Raw genomic sequence first — 19,383 nt, forward strand, 5'->3', positions numbered from 1 at the left:
ACTGTCTGGCAAGCGTTTGGGTGGATGTCAGTAAGTGAAATATTGAGCACTTCAGGGGGCCCCAAGGAGTGTAGTGGGAAACTCGTATGTCATGAGGGACTGGAGGCTGCTCAGCGGGGCTGTGGCAGCATGAGATGGTAGGGCCAGGGCTCGTGCATCCTCCGTGGATTGAGCCAGAAGGCCTGGCTGACACTGGGTGGCCTTGTGGGCCTGTGATGGGCCCACACTGTGCTGAATGGCCTGGGTGCACATACGGAAAAGCCAAACAGTCCAGGGCCCGTGGGAGCAGCCCCTAACTCACTCACGGGGGGAGATTCATCCCTTGGGCGCTATATGGCCTCCTCACTTCCCCACCATGGCCATCTCTGCCCGAAATTCCCCTCTGCCTGGCTTTTTTCTTCCCTGCCAGCTTTGGAGCTAAGGGTTTGTTTTCTCACCACCCTCACAATGGCCTTCGTTATCATTTCCCAGCTCTGTCCTGGTCCTAATCTCCTGTCAAGACCCCTAGCAACTCTTTCAGATGGTCAGGCCTGTGGTTCAGTCCTCCAGCTTTAGATTCCAGAGCAGGTTGCAGCTTCCCTCGGGTTATCAGTTCATGCCCAAGCGATGAGAGTAGCATAATAACCCTCACAAGTTGTCAGAGATGCTTTGACTTCATAAATCTTAAAACATTTCAGGATTTTTTCCCAATGAAATAAAGTGTCTTAGCTGGAGAAGGTAAAACACACACACACACACACGCACACACACATGCATACACACCATGGAACTGTGAGAGTCCACAGAATTTCTATATTAAGTTTTAAAGGCTTTGAGCATAATTGGATTAAAAGACATAAACAACTGGCTTTGCAGGGACCTAATTTGTACCTGAAGCATAAGCTGGTGACGGAAATCTACTTAACTTACTGTCTTGCATCAATAAAATAAATAGGGTCATTAAAAACATATGTTTTCATATATACATCTTTATCGCCATTATTCTGAATAGATTATGTGCCAAAAATGTGCTCAGAATTTTCTAAACGTGGCAAACCTGGCAGTATGTTACAAATAGTTGTGGTACCATTACCATACATTCTGGTACGTAGATTCTAGGAGTCGTTTCTGAAGTTTGACACGGGCTGGTTGTGGTTTGAGGTTAGCGGTTTTTGATTTAGAAATTCCCATCCACCACTTGGCAGAGCATTGCAACTGACAGAACAAAATTAGTTGGCAAAATGGAAAACGGACTCTCACAGCTGTCTGCAGGAGACCGAGCCTCCTAGTCCCCATTTCTCTAGCGGATGTCGGGGGAGCTGTGGGGAGGGGTGTGGGGCTGGGACTCAGGTCACTCGGTGGAGTGAATTCCCCCTTTCCTCAGGGGAACATTCCAGGGGGCATGCTTCAGAAAATCCTCCTCCCTCAGGGACTTGTGTCTTTGATTCATGAACCTGATTTCCATTCTGCTCATTACCACACTCTATTATTAGTCATATCTGGAAACGCGTGAGAAGCACGGCTATCTTGAGCAGTTTTACTACTAGAATATTCTGACTTAGTTTTCAACAATCCCAGGTACATCAGAGAACTCTCACTGGCAGCACCATCCCGCGGCCTGGTGTACAGCCCCTTGGCTCTTGTTCCCCAAGCCCAGCTGCACGGCACCCAGGACCTTCGGCCCTCTTCAGCTTGGCCCTGCGCATCCCCTACAGCTACAATTCACATCTACTTGGGCAAGATGCTCAAATGGAAAGTGGGACTCCATGTCATCATTTACATTCGGTGAGTTCAGACAGGGGTTTTATTTATTATTACAGCATCACTGGGGGTTCTTTTAATTTCTAACAAATTCTGCCAGCATAGTAAGATGAGGGCTTCTGTATTTTGTGTGGGAAGGGCTGCTGTTTATGAGCATGGGATATCTTGGTGGGTTAGCTAGGCTTGTTTTTTTCTTCTTTCTCTATTTCTATTCTTTTGTTCTTTTTGAATATCTTGGCTTAGTAGTATCTTCTTAAAAGAGCAGGTAGGTGAGATCAAGATATAAAAAAGAATTTAAAGGCCAGGAAGATGATGTGAAGTCTTGAACCAGCTAAATAACTATACATACATGACTTATTTAAAGTAGTTCTTTCCAATGATACAGAGGCCTTCAGTCCTGGTTTCATGTTATAATCACCTGGGAGCTTTAAGAATTCCTGAAGCCCAGAGGCCAGTGCTGAGCAATCAAGTCAGAATCTCTAGGGGCAAACGCAGGCATTGTACCATGTGCTAAACTGATCTTCATGCTAGAGACTTCTTTGGGCCTGTTTCCTCATTGGTAAAATCAGGACAATAATTGGAGGTAAAACATAGATTCACAGATTCAAGTATATCAGGAGAATGACACAGAATAAGGAAGGTCAGTACTTTGAAAATAAAAATGCAATAATAGTCATATATTTGCAGTATTGCAGTGATGATAATTTCATTCTGATTACAAATAAGAAAAAGGGTTTGGAAATGTTAATTAAGCTTGTGAACTTATCACTAACCTACATTTTCTACCAAGAAAGTGTCATTTTGGGGGTAAAATGACCCATCTCCCCAATCCCTGGGATGATCAAGATAAATTATTGCCTATGCTAGTCTTATAGTTTATGTTCCTAAACCATATGGTTTTCCACAAGATGAGTAATAAGGTAAGTAAACTTAGGACAATTTCTGTTGGTATTTTGTGCTACATTAAAGGAAATAGCTTAAAGGAAGTGTACCTGTGATATTGAAGAATGCAACAGGTACATTTTTTTTTTTTTAGGTTAGGGGATTTTCCTCCTTCATCAAGCTCCTCCTACACCAACACTTATCACAATTTGCATTTCATCAGCACACAGCAATGGAAGAGAGAGCTGCTGCCCCTCCCACACCAACTTCCCCAATATTTATCAAGTACCTACAGGATACCAATGCTTGAGATGGTCCTTTCAGGTGATGTTAAAAATACCCGGCAGATCCCCTCTATCCTTTTAAAAACCTGAGAGGTCGATTCTTCTACCTCCATTTCACAGACAGAAAAACAGGTTCCAAGAAGGGAAATGACAGTCCCAAGGCAGGAGCTGGTGGTGTCCCTTCCTCCCACAGACACCTGGCTGCGCACTGACGCTGCCTCTGTTTGGCACAGTCCCCTGAGAGGCCTCGCCTGTGACTCTTCTGATACCAGAGCAGAGGCCCAGGGCACCAAGGAGGACAGCAGGATTCACACCCAGAGGGTATGAACATGTAAGCGTAGGGGAAGCTCCTGCCGTAAGATTAGAACAAGTGACTTCTGACTACAGTTTTCCTATTGCCCTCACATTCCATTCTCTGTTCCACAAGAGGCTGCCTTTGCAATGCCAAGCGCGCCAGGGGAAAATGTCACTCTATTAATAACAATAGAGAAAACTGGGACAAATAAGAGCACATGAAGAATTTCTGAGGACTTCCTTAGGGCTCATGGAATTATTACTTTCTGCCCTTGGGTAGCGGGCATGCTCTGTGGTGACCGGACAGAACCGTATCACCAAATGTAAAATGTCCTGTGAAACAGACCTCCTTTTAAATTTCTAATTTATTTATTTTGATCACTTGGTGGCCCATTTGTGGCATTTGGAGACCTCAATAAAGACTAAATGCTGTTGTGAAAGCTTATACATATATATATATTTTTTCATTTCTTATGTTGTGACAAAGAAAATAATCTCTTTCCTGATTTAGTTACTACATAAATATCATTTCAAAAGTTAAGCAATCACTTTATATACTAAGTTTTGATAAGTTTTCTTACTAAAACCAGTCTTTTTTTTCCCCTTAGAATCTAAGGTCTGTTAGAATTATATAAAGGGTATTTTTTTGCTGTTATAAACATCCTAGATAATGCCTTAAATGTTATCCTTGCTTTTGGGAAATGTTTTTAGGGAATCTGAGAGGGAAACTGAAATGACATCAGAAGGCCAAGGTCCAGGGGGAGCTATGGAAACTAATTACCAGCAAAGTGGGACCATGTGTACAAATGTGTACAAAGCAGGCAGAGAAGCCAGAAAGTTACTGCTGAGACATGCATGTGCTGCCCTAGGAAAATGAGCAACCTTGTTTTTTCACAGGTAAAAGAAGCCAAAAGTCTTCCTAATTTAGTTTCTTTACCCCCCGTGAGCTGGGATGTATTGCTGCAGGGACATTGGGCTTGGAAGCAGGCGAGGGGTCACACTGTTTCCAGTAGCAGTCCAGCCCCCTTCCACACAGGGATTTGCTCACACTCACAGAGTTACAGCAAATAGCCTTGTGCTGTGGGAGCCACTTCTGCTGGACATCTTCCCAGCCTCCTCCAGGACGGAGTGCTGGCATCTCCTCCTCCAGGAAGCCTTCCGTGGCACCCTCCCCACAGACGCCGGCGGGCGTGACCCTTGTCCCCTGATGTGACTGTCTGGTTGTATCAGACAGAGCACCTTGGGGGGTGGGCCCGGTTGGCAGGCTTCTGATGAAAATGTATTTAAAAATCTAACACGGCAATCTGTAACCTCTGAATCTCTTTCCTCCACGGCTCTTTCTGAGCCTTCAAAGGCCACGTCTCAAGTTCAGATTTTCCAGTTCATTCTGTGTGGTCACATTCTCAGCATTTCTGGTGTTAACATGCAATTTGACAATTTGTGGACCATGGGCTTTTAATTAGCGTGGAGGTCAGTGAGAATCAACTGCTGGCACCAAGTAAGCCTGCAGCTGGCCTGTGCCTCTTGCTTCCAGAACGTCCAAGCGGAAGGTGCACAACCTACGTAAGCAGGAAGGTGGCTACTTGTATGAACAATCATCACAGTGGTGACCTGCTCTCCTGCGCTATCCAGTGCTTTCAGGTGTAACAAAGGGTGGGTAGGTACAGTACGGTGTGTAGGACGTTAAAGCGAGCGGGCTTGGGGAGAGGACACCTGGAAACTCTGGCTTTGTCACAAACTCACTGCTTAGAGCAAGTCACCCGCCAGAGCCTCAGGTCCATCGTCTGTGAAATGGGTACAATAATACCCACCACACATTTTAACAAGATCCCCAGGGGACTGGCGGGCACACCCAGGTTTGGGAAATGCTGCACAGGAGCCCTGGGAGGCTTCTGCAGAGTATTCTTGGTAGAAATGATACAAAGCAGTACTGACTCAGAACATCTGCTCCGTCTCACTGATGTGTTCGGCTCTAATCTGGACCACAGCATGTAGGCTGCAGGGTAGTGGGGGGCAGCGGGGATCTGGGGCACCTTTCCAGTAGAAGGTGGCCCCATCTGAATCAAATGACATGCTCTGTGCAGGGGACCGTGAGAGTGCACGTCAGCACAGACCCATCAGAGGCCCTTGGGACAGGACCGGGAGCCGGAGCTGTTCTGGCACATTCGCGGGGGAGAAACATGCACGAACACAGCACTTTAAAGAGGGGGCAACGTCACTAGGAAACCTGCAGTTTTAAAAAGGAGTATTAGGAGAAAATATGAGGAAAGAAGCCACTTACATTAACCCAGGGATGTTCCAGGACCTGGACAGCAGAAAATCGCTGATCAACGTCAACCAGCAGCATCACGGTGATCAGTTCCTGTAAATCAGTCAAACAGTTGGTTCCATTTACCTAAGTTTTAAGGTAGAAATCTGGGCATTTTCAAATGCCAAAGTTCTCTTTTAGTTTGAAAAAATCTCTAAATGTTAAATATACCAGTTCAACTTGCCCACCTGACACCTTAAGTTAAAGGAAAAGGTGAATATTCGCAATTGTAAACATGCACCTCTCCGTTGAGAGACAAAATACATAAGATAAAATTAACATGAAAGTCAATTTCACTAAAATATTTTTAGTGGAAGAGACATATCACACAGATCAAAGAATTAACTGCCTTTTTTTTTTGGTCTAGGGTTTTGCACTTGAAAGACCGATTTCTAAGTGAGTTCACTATAGAAATACAGAATCACAGTTTGAAGCATGATAATTAAATTTTCATTTGGCAACTGAAAGGAAAAACATATTTTTTTCCCTCCTTACTGCAAGATGGCAGATTTAGGTTTAAAAGAAATGGAGGGAAGATAGAACTGTCAACAGCTAGTTGGTAAAATAGAAACGATTGTTTAGTAGTCAAAGAAGTCTAAGGAAATCTGTTAAAATTGTTTCCCAAGTTTCCAGATCAATCAATACCAAGAAAATGGAACTATTGAGAGAGAAATGTTTGAATGGTTCTGAAATTAAAAAGACTTCCCTGTGAGTTCAAAGTGATATAGGCCAGGAGAGCACAGCTTAGACTTTAGTAAGGAGTTTGTTGGGCGCTGTCCTGCTCTGGGTTAGAGGTCCCCGTGTAACACGACGGCTGGGGAAGTATCCCCTGGTCCCTTGGGCTCAGGCTGTGAGAACAGCCCTGTGACGGGGAGGATTTATCTGCACAGAGGTACAGATTCTACCGTAGCTTCTCCATTCACCTCCAAACTTGGCCAGGACTGACTATGACGACTACTTTGTGCACCCCTTTGCCGGGCGCCACGGGCTGGAGGAGACAGTCCTGTCTGTAACGACCTGGGGCCCTCATGACGTGGAGGGACGGCACTGAGAGGTGGCGGTTCCTGGAGACGTGGCTTATTGGCGAAAACCCCTTCAACTCCATCCCAGTGGCTGGGTCAGCCCACCCCCTGCCACCTTGGTGCCTTCCCTCTGACACCTCTCTCAGTTTCCCACATTTTCCCAGCCCAGAGGTAGATTCCTGGACAGATGGAGAAAGTGGGCGACTTGGCCCCGATGTGCGTCACTCTAAGGGAAGTGGCCGGGCCTAAGGGGCCAGCTTTTATGCTGAGCTCATACTCAAGATGCAGCAAAAGGTAGGTCAGATACATGAAGAGTCAAAAGGTAATTATTTCTCAGCACCAGTATTTCAAAAATTTAAGTCAATGCTTGGAGACTTGAGTTTAAGGGATGAATTAGAAAGTTTCCTTATCTCAAGGTCTATGATGTCTTAGTTTAAGATTTTTACAGCTTTCTTAGAGGTTGATCTTTTAGTTTAGTGGGACAAAAACCATATGCCTTGCTCTCCTGTGCCTCTAAATCCTGGCTGTCATTCAAGGGCCAAGTTAAATCAGCTTCCCCCTCACAATGTCTTTCTTGATCATTTCAAACTGTGTCGAGTTCCCTCCACTCTGATTGGTTCATGGTTTCACTCAGTCATTTATTCATTCATTCACTTAATACATGTTGAGAACCAGTTATTTTCTGGTCACCGTGTGGGCAGCACCGATGACTCAGCAATGAATAAAACAGACAAAAAATCCATGTCTTGATGGAACTTGCGTTCTAGTGGGGAAATAAACTGTGGCCGATGAGATGTATCCAGCTAATCTACACCTATCCATCCAGACAGGGAGTTAGGTATAGAAAGACAGTTAGATGGTAGAACAGATGGACACAGGGGTGCGAGTGCTCTGAAGAAAAAGAAAGTATATTAGGAAGACAAGGTGAGCCAGGTAGGGTTTTAGAGCTGTGATTGGAAACAGGGTGGCCTGGTAACGCTTCACTGAGAAGAGGACGTTCACTCAAGACCTGAGAGAGTCGAAGCGATGATCTGTGTAGAGTTTGAGGGTGGGCTCCAGCTGGGGGTGGGTGGGGCTGACCAAGAGGCCACAGTGGGGTAACTGGAGGGCCAGCAGGGAGGCAGGAAGCACTGGGATGGCTATGAACGGACGACCCAAGGCCTGCGAAGCCTTGCGAAACCTAGTAAGGGCAACTAAAACGTGGACAGCGATCACATGTGCGATATCATCAGTCTCTCTGCACACAGTGGGTCAGCCTCGATAACTGCGTTAAGACACAAGGAGGAAGGCACCGGACACCTACCTTCGCAGAATCAGAGACATTATCCCAGTATGGAGAAGGGAAGTCCACTTGTCCCATCAAAATCTGATCAAAAAGCACCTCCTGGTCATCTCCACTTCTGTTTCGGTGAACAAAGACAAAAACATGGAAAAATAAAAACAAAACAGCACTAAAGTGTCCACTCGGGGTTTGCCTTTTTCTTCTCATGCATTGGAGCCCTTCCTTCCCCCTCAAATGTGTAAAATATGTGTTTTCTAAGCAATTCAAAATGTCAATATGGAACTGTTTTGGTAAATTAAGAAAGAATGAGTTTTTAAATTATATGAGGAAGATTTATGGCAGGCATATAAATAAGCATGCACAACATGAAAAAAAAAAATAACGGGCACTGCAAGTCAAGTTCTTATTATGTCCTTTTCCTGCTGCAGGCTTCTTCCCACAAGGAGGCCAAACGGGTCACTCGGAAAAGAGAGAAATGCCTTGTTGGTGCTGAACGAGAGGCCGCTTGCCCTTACCCACGGAACGGAGGGAAACCACACAGCAGGATGTACGTGATGACGCCGGCGGCCCAGATGTCCACCTTGAGGCCGTATCTGGAAAAGCAAGTGGCGTCAGAGTTTGCAAAGTCAGAGCAGGACAAACGATGGGGTGTGGCGAAAGAGATGGCTCTTCCCTTCTGAGCCCCAAACCAAACCAAAGCCATAATCCCCACAACATACACCCAACCAAAACCCACCTGCTCAACACAACTCAAGGGAAGAATAATTTTAAGAACAAGAGATGATCTAAAGCACATGAATAAAAATCAAAGTAATGCATGCGTAGGCTCATACCCAAACAGTAGTAAGGGAAGGGTTTCAGCCAAAAAGGTTTCTGACGGTCACATCAATGTCAAGATAATAAAAAGCGTCCTTGAGACAAACTCTCTAATGTTTTGAAATAATGATCACACATAGGCCATTTTCCAATGCATAAAGCATTGGCATACATTATCTTATTCTGTTTTCCCAACTATTCTCTAAGTTGTATGGGGTATTACTGCCTATTTTGCAGATGAGACCACTAAGGTTCAGAAGGGTAAATAATTTTGCTCAAGGTCACCCAGTTAGTCAGTGGCAGAGCTGGGTTCCAACCAAGGCCTTCAAGCCCATCCAAACCCCCTTCCTATCCCACAGCAGCCCTCCCAGCAGGGGCCGGAGCTCTCACTGGGGAACACATAGCTTTGCTTGAGGCAGTCCCCAAGGGAGGTCAGGTGTGGCTGCAAGTCCCCATTATCTCACCTTAGGGATTTCCCTACTGGGCCCCCTTCTGTATGTAGCCTTTCTGGTCTATGGTACAAACAGAAAAACTACCCCCAACAGTTCCCAGCGGAGGACTGTGAGGCTGTAAGGTGTGGCTTGGGGCTGCTAATGGGAGAAAAAAGCAGGACTGTCCCTGCTCGCTGCCCCACCTTTCCCCATCGTTCTGCCTAAGTATAGTGCTTCAGAACACTGCCTATGACCCTTGGGAAGAAATAGGGCTCTTTAGGGAAAAAGCCGTTTTACTCACACAGACCTGAGTTCAAATCCTGCCTCAGCTGCTGTCGAGTCATAAACTGTCGAGTCATAAACTTACATGACATTCAACCATCAGAGCCTGAGATTATTCACGTACAAAATGGGAATCATGACCTCCAACGGAAGAATGGGGCCGGGTATAGGGTAGGTCCTTAGTAATCATTAGGCTACCCAGCCTTCTCCCCCAGTTCTAGAGATTTTCATTCATCTGATACTGCTGCACACAGAAACCAAAGAATTCCCCGTGGTCCCGATGCCTAAGGGTGTTTGTACTTCACAGATAATCTAGGGAGTGCCAAGAGAATCCAAACAGGACCGGGGCTGGAGAAGGACACCTGAGGGAAATGACCACAGGGACTGTAGACACCGCACAGCCGTGTCTGTTTCTTTTATCTCCAAAAGCAAGTTCATTACCATCACTGTATGTTTCTGTTAGTCCCAACATTTTTTACTCTGGGGTTAATAACTGCTGTTCTACCTTTAACAAAGGCCAAATGGAAGCCTTAAACAAGGTTGTGGTAATTGGCAACTTGATTGGGAAAACAGAGAAAATAGCTTGCACTTTAAAGTTAAAAAAAAAAAAAGAGTGAAAGAAATCTGGTAGCTAATTCCGTCCGGATGGGGCAGAGCAGAATTATTTCGCCTCTTTTTGAGGCGGACTAGTTCGATGCAAGCCCAGCTCACACAAGAAGCATTTACCCAGTCTCTGCGATGATTTCTGGAGCCACGTATGTCGGGGTGCCACAGACTGTATACAGGGGTCCGTCTACAATGGTGGCCAGTCCAAAGTCACCCAGCTTCAGGGATTTGCTGCCATCCTGGTGTTCGTACACCTGGAGTCAACATAAAAAGTGAAATCGCCTTACAACCAAACCACAAAAGATCTTTCCTAAAGAAACGAGAGGCACTGGGCTTCGGATTAAATGTGCTTATCATAAAGTCAAAAGATATCAGGCGATTATGCAAGGGTCTACATGCACAATTATCTTTCTTTAGATTTTTACAGAATTAGAAACACCAGCAAATGAACAACCAGCAAATGGAAATGCGTTAGATAAATTATGGTACATTCATACAATGGGGTGCTACATGACTGTTAAACGGTCACGTGGGTTTATGTTTTTTTAAATGAATTATGCTTCGGAAGCAAAGACAGCAGATTTCAGACTGGTTTACATAAAATGTCTATTATAGAAAAAAATCTATGAAGAAAAATATGAGAACAGTGTTGGCTTAACTGTCTCTGGGAGGCAGGATTATAGAAGATTTTTTTCCTTTTGTTTATCTGTATTTCATGTTTTCTACAATTAAAATTGGATTGTAGGACACAGTGAAATAAAGACAATGTCTAGTGTAGTATCTCCAGTTTAGGAAAATAATTACCCCTTCATTTTAATATTTGAAAAGGTTTAAAATGTGGTTCTTTAGTATATATTAAGACATATACTTCACATATATTAAAATAATAGACTGCACATAATCAAATGTGTGTATTTTAATATATACATACTACAAAAATATTACACATATATTAAAATACTTAATTTTCAGTGCCCCACATTTCCAACAAAATCTATTTACATCTTGTTATTAATAATTGAAAGGGATATTAACATTTCATTTCACCTGTGGTAATTTGGAAAGATTTATCAGGTGCAGAATCAGCCGTCTGTCCAGGTTTCCTTATTAAGGCAGTAAAAGTCTCCAGTCATTCACCCAACAAATCAAGAAACGGATGCATGTGGCCATAGACAAGTATGCATACTGCTTAATTCCAGTCCATGATCAAACCCAATGGCTTTGCTCTAAAAAGCATCCCAAACAACTTCTACTATTTCAAAGAAAAGATCAAAGGGCATTCTGAATCCTAATTCAGGGCCCTGCACTGGACTAGATAAGACAGAGAAGCACGGTAAAAGGCTAGTAGTATTCCCAGCAGAGACGGTCCCCAGGCGATGCCTTAAAGAAATGGCGAGGTGTTCCAGGTTCAGGCAAATAATGCATTTAGCAAGATGAAGCCTGCATGCTCTGTCACTGCTCTGTGATCGCCTATACCTGCTAAAGCGGTTTGAGCCTCTTGCACAACAAGGCACACCTCCACCCATCAGGAGGGCCGCCACTCCTGGTCTGTCTTTCTTTGAAAAAACAGATAAACTTCTCACTTCTCTGCAGCATAAAGTGCCGATGTTTGGCCAGCTAAGCTGCAGTATCGGCAATGATGATTTGGGCCTAACGTTTTGGCAAAGGCCGTCAGATACTTCTCTCTGGAGAAACCGGTGTCTTTTCTGGGCAGGAAATACTCTTTTAGATTTTCTCAAACTCAGAACACGGAGTTCTCTCCCTAAGGTGACTGTGATCAACTTTGGGCGGCTGTCAGGCAGGCATTCAGAGGCTTGTGGGGTCACCTACAAAGGGTTGTCAGGGCAAAGATCGCCATACATCCCTCACAGATGTGGCTCAGGCCAACTGTCATCTGAGACGGACACTGTCCTACCTGCCTTAATAAGCGTCTGTTCAGCCCCCTGCTCAGCATGAACAAAGTTGAGTCAGAGCTGCAAAATACAAGACTGTCCCCAGCCTAAATGTTCTCAGGCAAAAGAAATCTCTCAACTGCAGTCTTAGGCATCAGCCACTCTGCTCACGCAGATGACAGGCAAATGTTTTTCATGAAAGGAAATCTGAGATGGAAACTTCAGGTAGATCATTTAGTTTATTTCCCTGAGCAGAATTGTTTACTTCCTTAATCCTATTTTGTTACCAATAACCTTTCCAAAACACAGAATAACCTCTCATTTTGATGTTCTGTGAGGTCCAAAAATTTTTGGTGCCTGCTTTGTGAGGTTGTGCAGATTTCATTTTACATGACTCCATTTGACCAGGAATTCTGCGGCTTTCTTCTAAACATACGACCTACAATCACCTAACTTGATGCAGAGGTTGGACAAAACCAGATGTCGGCAGACCCAGTCGTAAATCACATTTTGGTTCTGAATATGACCATGTAATTCTCTTACATGAGCAAAGGTTTTGTTTTTGAGCATTTGCCTTTTAATAGGAAACCCATTACATGTACAGACATATGCCAATTATATTTAATACATCTGAGCAATAAAGCTCAAAGTCTTGCTAAGAAAAAAAGAACTTAAAAAAACCTTACCTAAAATAAAGAAAATGAGGATAACCTAAAATAATGCTTTTTTAAATACACTGACACCATTTAAATAAAATGCATAGGATCTATCATTTTAATGTTCTTTTTATCTCTTTAATCACTTCTACAAGGTCCCTAATTTTTGCTTTGAAAACCATTTAATAGTTTTCTTGAACATTTTTGTGATGTTTATGAGAGACAATAAGAGCTTAGAGACACAAGCCTACACCATGTAACTGAAAACATTTCTAGACCCAAGAACACTAGAAATGCCTCAGCAAAATGTTTTTGCAGGTGAATGAATGCCCAAGTCTCTAGTTTGGAATTCTGCTTTAACTTAACTGTCAGGCAGGGCAGGAAACAAGGTTTATTTGAGTTTTTCTCTGTCAACACTTTGGAAGGATACAGAAAAATATACGCCAGCGTTTCCTCTCCTCTGGTGGGGGTGTGCCTTTCCTAAGCGTACACCGAGCCCACATCACTTGCGGCCTCACATTAGCACCCACTGCAACCCGCGCTATGCTCAGATACAGAAGGGCATGAGAGAGGCCATTTAAAAATGTAATTAAAACTCTGTTAAAATCACAGATTGCTAAATGCATCTGCACACATCCTTGCAGAAGCATCTCCCGAAAGTATTTTCCCAAATGGCAGCTATAAATCCACTTCGAACTAAGTTTTTAATTAAAAGTTAGGACTCGGAAAAGCTTCTAACAAGTTCACGTTTCAAATGCTGAATCCGTGGCGTAAGCCACTCTCTGAATCGATTCTGACTTCGTTCCTCTGCGGGTCTCCTCACCCTGACCATCTTTCAGAAAGGATATTAGGAGGCTGTAAGTACAGCCTGATCCAGCAAGAGGCATCCTGGCGGAAGAACTTCTTACCGTAACTGTACTTTAAAGCTTCCATAAAACACGACCCACACGTGAGGTGGGAGGACATTAACTGTCAATCAAAGAGCATTCACAACACGAGATATAATTTAATGTTCATCCCAGGCCCTTTAAATACTATAGATGTTCCCCCACACTTTAAACACTGAGGGGCTATTAAAGAGACGGGGATTAGTGCAAATTACCAGTATGTAGTGCTTTCACTGTTTTAACTAAGCAATAAAACTGTGTAATTGTACAACACTAATTGAATGCAGCTACACGTAATTGTGGCCTGCCATATGTACCCTATTACCATAAAGACTGTCAGTATTTTGTAAGCTACTCCTGTGATCACTGCAGATGGCTACAGTCAGAGAAGTTGTTCTCTAGGGTTTATTATATGGCTATAAAGACATCCCAGGATTTGACAGAGTAAATGTGCTAAATGGCAACAATTATGAAAAAGTTTCCAATTAAGAGCTGAAGGCATGTTCTACCAAGAATAGACAGAGTGAAAGGTCAGGTATTAGGTTTCTGGCATTGCTGGCATTGTGCATGACATTTTTCTTTTTTAAAGATGAATTTTAGTTTTGTTTCTTTTTCCTTTATTTGGGGTTTTTGCAGTAGCTATAATTGCTGAACAGTAGATGCTTAGGCATATGACTGATTTCCCTTGGATGAGAAATTGAGACTGTTTGGAAAAGTCATTTGAAAAAATGAAGATTTAATATATAGTCATAAAATGCAGCTGGTGGCCATAAAATAATATGAAAATTCACAGATAACCTGAACCCAGTCACGAGGTTTCTGAGATTCCCATAATAGAGAACTAATATAACAGATGTGTCAGAACAAACATAATTTTTAATGTTGCTATGAATTTAAGAATAACTATGTTAAAATGCTAGCTAATGAATCATTAGTAACCACTGAAATATTCCTCACAGAGCAGCTCAATAGGTACTAAAAATTATTTCACCAAAAAGAATTGAACAAAAGTGGATGAAATCGACAAAGCCATGAGAAAAGTCCATTTGATTTTTAACAAATACGGTATCCCATTAAAAAGACATTGATTTTCCTCCAGACCTGGTATATTATCTTTCTGATCCTTTTTAAGGAAAATGAATTAAATTTAAATCTGTAATCTTTAAAAGTGAAGTATAACAACACCAGTGCAGGGAATTATTTTACAAAATGCACTTTGTGGTCCACACAGTTTAAATCTCCCGGAAAAAAATTGATTCTTAAAAAACCAAATCTATTTCATATTCACATATAAAAAGTTCATGAAATCAACAGTTAAGTGACATAATAAAAATAGTAGAATTTGGACAGAAGTCAGAAGGGGGTAAAATATTAGAGGAAAAAAATAAAATAGCTTTTCAAAATATTACACCAGATATAACCAGGAAGATGGAAAAAAGAATGAAAACTCCAGGATACCTAGTTCTCATCCTCACTTAAAGATAGTCATGAAACTATATGAAAAGAAGATCTATGCAGCTGCAGCGAGATACACGAAACACGTACATTCCGGATTTTGTTAGCAATCATACATCTAGGATTTTGCTACAATTGTGGGAAGTCAATGTTGTTGCAATTAAAAAAAATTGTATTACATTTTGTCATACAAATGTCCAATATGTCACTGTAGGAAATTTAGAAAATTAGAAAAGACAGAGAATTATAGAGGGAAAGGAATTAAACTCATCCATAATCTTGATACCTAGAAATAATCATTGTTAACATTTTGGGGTATGGACTTCTGGAACTTTCTTTTTCCTGCTTTTCTTTTTCTACTGGACTATATATCCTGCCTGTTTCCCAAGCGAGTAAGTGTGTATCTTCAACATGAATTTCAGTGACTGCTGGATATTCCATTGTATGGACGCACCACGATAACCCCAACACCTACTGTCACTACCACCGTGCACAGGATACGCCAGGCACCGTCCTGGGAACTCTGCACCACTGTCCCATTTACTCTTCCCGACAACCCTCTCACCTAATCTCAAGATTAGTTGGCAGACAAGAAGATTGAGTCTTACAGATGTTCAGTAACTTGCCCAGGGTTACTCACTAATAAGTAGCAGAGCCAGCACTTGAGGTTCCATTCCCATAATTGCTTGGTCACAGGGTAAACATACCGGTTAGGTCTTCAGTTCTTTATTACCAAATTACCTTTCAGAGAGTTTTTATCCACTTTGCACCAACACGTACGAGGTGACCGGTATCCTTGTAAGTTTGCCGACACTATATAATAATCATTCATCTTTGCTGGTCCATTAAGACCAAGTCATTTTAAATGAAATGAGTGACATTATTTAAGTCCTTAATGAGAGGTAGAGCAAACGCAGATCGACCGAGGCAACGCGACCCACCATACCTTTATTCCCTGTCTTCACCTCACTGATGGAATCATAGGTCCTTGGAGAAGAGCCTTTGCTACGTGGTCAGCAGAGGCACTGGCACTTCACTCCACTAAATAATGTTTGCCTTCTATTTCCCCTTACCTGTTATCCAAATTCAAAAAGTGGAACTATTTTTTGAAACACCTACAAAACATGATCATTCAGTTTCTGACTGGACATTTTCAATGACCAGAAGCTACCTGTCACAAAGGCCATTTAATTTTCAAACAGGTGTAATTGTTAGGGAGTTTCATATTATGTCAATCTCAAATCTTCTGCCCCGTGATGTCCTCTCTTTAGTTTGAGCCCAGTGCTCACAAATACGGCACAAAAAAACTGTTGCCATCTTCCATGTGGCAACCTTTCGTATATTTGATAGAGCTTCTGCACTCCACCTTCGCCATCCCTCCGGCGGGCTAACCTCCAGGCCCCTGATGTGATGCGTTCAGGTCCCTCACCACAGTGGTCATGTGGCATGGGCAGGGCAGAGGATTCTCTTGATGGAAATACCCTTTCAGCGCAAGGAGTTCTACAGGCACATTAGTATTTTTAGCGGTCACGTCACAATGAGGCTCACACTGAACACAGTCAGCTAACAGCCTTTGACTTGCTCAGGCCAAGATTTGCCATTATTGCTTTTCAGCCACAATCATGAAAACGACATGGAAACCATGTATTGTTAGCTAGCCTATCACAAAGTGGACTCACTTTGGAATTGGGATAAGGCAGAAGGGAATCCGTTATCTTGTGAGCATGGCATCAGCTTGAACTGGAAACTAAGAAGAGCTCGAACACATCAGCACGTGGAGAGAACAGGAACGCTTACTGCTAGAAATTGCTAGAGAATGGAAGTAGGGATCATGGGCTTCCCATGCCATTTTGGTGGGCAGCTAGGAGCAGGCACCGACACCTGACAGAGTTTCTAAAAGAAAATTTCTGACCAAGAGAGGTAGTTTCTCTGAGAAGCTGTTTTCCCCCAGAGAGTACTGAGGAGTTTGGAAGGAAACAGTGTTGCACATAAACTTTTTTATTGCAAGAAAGTTATCATGTTTATTTCTGGAGTCTAATAAAAACTAGTGACTTAAGTTATATTTTTTGTCAGTAAAGTCTTCAATTTTCCTAAGGATGTGGTGGTATCTGTGTGTACATTAAAAAATGCCTCCTGACTCCCTGGTTGAAACAGCCCACCCCTGATTTTTGCTCTTAAGGGTACAAGCCTGCCATCTAGTGGTGACTCACATAAAATGAAGGTGGTTGTTTTTTTTAAAAGCAAATGGTTCCTTTTGGCCATAAACTGTCATAGCACACACACACAAAGCCGGTCCCAGGCATAAGTGCAGTTGGGAAGCGGTGAACTTTCTCTCCCGGCCCGGTGGTGATTGGACTGAAGCTAGTGGGAGTCCTCTGCGTAACAGAGGAGTTCAGAAATGGCTGGGACCTGTCATGTGTCTGTCGTCTCTTCTTTGAGCAAATATTCATACAGCCACTCTCTCCTCTCCTCTGCCCTTTCTTCCACCTGTCATTCACCCATATGATCACTAAGCACCAGGCTGACAAAGCAAAAGAACTATATAAACTCATTGGCATGATTAACTTGTGAAATCAACAAACTCAATAATTATGCAATAATGAAATTAAAAGAGGTGTTTATATTGGATCAGTTCCCAATTTTCACCTAAAATGTGGCTGGACACATCAGTATAAATCAAACCATATTTTCTCCTTAAAATGTTTTGACGTGACCCAGTTAAACATAGACTTGAACAAATTATTCATATGATCAATATAGATGCTTAAGGCCAAGCTATAATGGTTTTATATTGTTCTATAAGAATTAAAAACAAAAACTCTAAAAGTTCTTCATATACAATACTACATAAAATGCAATCTATAGTTGAATTAGACATTTATAAAAAACACTTTGCTAGTTTTAACAAACATTAAACACTTAGCTAGCAAAAACCTAGTCAGTAGTCTAACAATGGAGGCTTTTTTGATGCCTCTTAATAAGACAGCAATGCAGAGTGTGCAATGAGGCCTTTTCACTTATCTGGTAAATTTCCCTGAACTAAGAGAATGGATTCAAATTATTAACATTACATTTATCATAGGACTTTTCAAAAATAGTCTATAGCTCGACATTTTGCCACAACATGGCAAAGCCATAATGGGCAAATCGTAAAATTTTAAAAGCAGTGTCAAAAAAAGATGAAAGATGATTTTTACAACATAGAATTATTGTTAAACAGTTTTATTTTTAGGGGTAATTTCATTTTTATTGCAAATAAGAGAGGAACAAAAAAGGGAAGGGAACTAAGAGTTACATGTTATCTCTTTATCTTTGTAAAATCCCCTTGAAGGAGTCTTCAAGGGGTTAAGTGACTTGTTCAAGGTCATGAGACCAGCCCATTGCAAAGCGCAACACTGACTTTTAAACTTCTGCCCCTCTGACTATATACCCAGGGTATGTGAATAAGTGCTTCCTGTGACGGTTCTCTCTTATTTCCACACAAAGGTCAACAGAACATGCACCTACAGACATCTCAGGTTCAGTTAGTGATGTTATTCTAATTCTGTTCAACTTACTTTCTTCTTCTACCAATTTATCATAGAACAGATTGATCCGTGCAGAACTCACCAGCCCCGACCCTCTTCTATAATAACAAATTACTATACTGGAGGAGCAGAATGACTTCAGTTTTTCATATAAATTTTTTAAATTTATGTTATGAATGGATGGGTGTATGTACGTGTGTGTGTGCATGTGTGTGTGTGTGTGTTTTGCATTCTTGAAGTAGAAAAGAAAGGAAAAAAGGAGGGAATTTTTTCTTTTGGGTATATGAAGTAGAATTTTTTTGGGGGGCAATTATAGTAAAATATGTTAGAAGGAGCGCTGTACTTTCAAAGTATCCTGTGAAGTGTAATTTTAGTAAAAGTACATTGCTAACCAATCATTTATGGCATTTACAGAAATACAGAATGTTCTGGTGAGAAACAAGGGGAACACTGGGTACAAACACTGAGCTATGAATGGGAAGGGAAGGGGGATGAAACTTTCGTTTTCAGTCACTGAATTTTCGGGCCTTCGAGAAGTTTTTAAACAAAGGCCCAGTTGTAAGTCTGCTGCCATGAGACAATCTGACATAATTCAGGGTGCAGGCGTAATGACCGCAGAGCAGAGCAAATTGCTGCAGTTTACGGAGGCAGCCATGCAGAAGAGAATGTTTAGGCTGCTGGAGATGTGGAATTTGCTGTGCAATTAAGTTGAAACTGTGTTGTTTGACCTCAGCTGCCTTTATTAGCCAGCAGCTATGCCAGGATAATGGCTTGCATGTTTATTTCGTGAATACCTACTTTTCCTACTTGAACACCACCCCATGAGGGCATATGTCTCTCTGTCCCCTGGCATGGTACTGGGCACTAAGGAAGCACGCAACAAACATCTCTCCCTAATTCACAGCTCTGTGTACTTTAGAGGCTAAAAGCTTGGGCTCTGGGGCAGGACAGAGCTGGTTGAGATCTCAGCTCCTGCACTGAGGAGCTCTTATGGCCTTGGGCAGGTCTTTTAACTTCTA

At 42.4% G+C, this 19,383-nt stretch overlaps 1 protein-coding gene across 5 annotated transcripts in view; it reads right to left on the reverse strand.

Moving 5' to 3' along the window:
- DCLK1 (doublecortin like kinase 1) overlaps positions 1-19,383 on the reverse strand; it is a 287,302-nt gene that overhangs the window by 26,708 nt on the left and 241,211 nt on the right. For all 5 annotated transcript variants that reach the window (XM_037012261.2, XM_037012255.2, XM_073229251.1 and 2 more), the window contains 4 exons: positions 10,068-10,201; positions 8,328-8,405; positions 7,834-7,930; positions 5,482-5,562 (listed from right to left, as the gene is read on the reverse strand). In XM_037012261.2, coding sequence (XP_036868156.2) covers positions 5,482-5,562; positions 7,834-7,930; positions 8,328-8,405; positions 10,068-10,201 — 390 coding nt within the window. The remainder of the gene's footprint in view (positions 1-5,481; positions 5,563-7,833; positions 7,931-8,327; positions 8,406-10,067; positions 10,202-19,383) is intronic.

The sequence above is a fragment of the Manis javanica genome, chromosome 1, assembly GCF_040802235.1.
Source record: "Manis javanica isolate MJ-LG chromosome 1, MJ_LKY, whole genome shotgun sequence".
Lineage (NCBI taxonomy): Eukaryota > Metazoa > Chordata > Mammalia > Pholidota > Manidae > Manis > Manis javanica.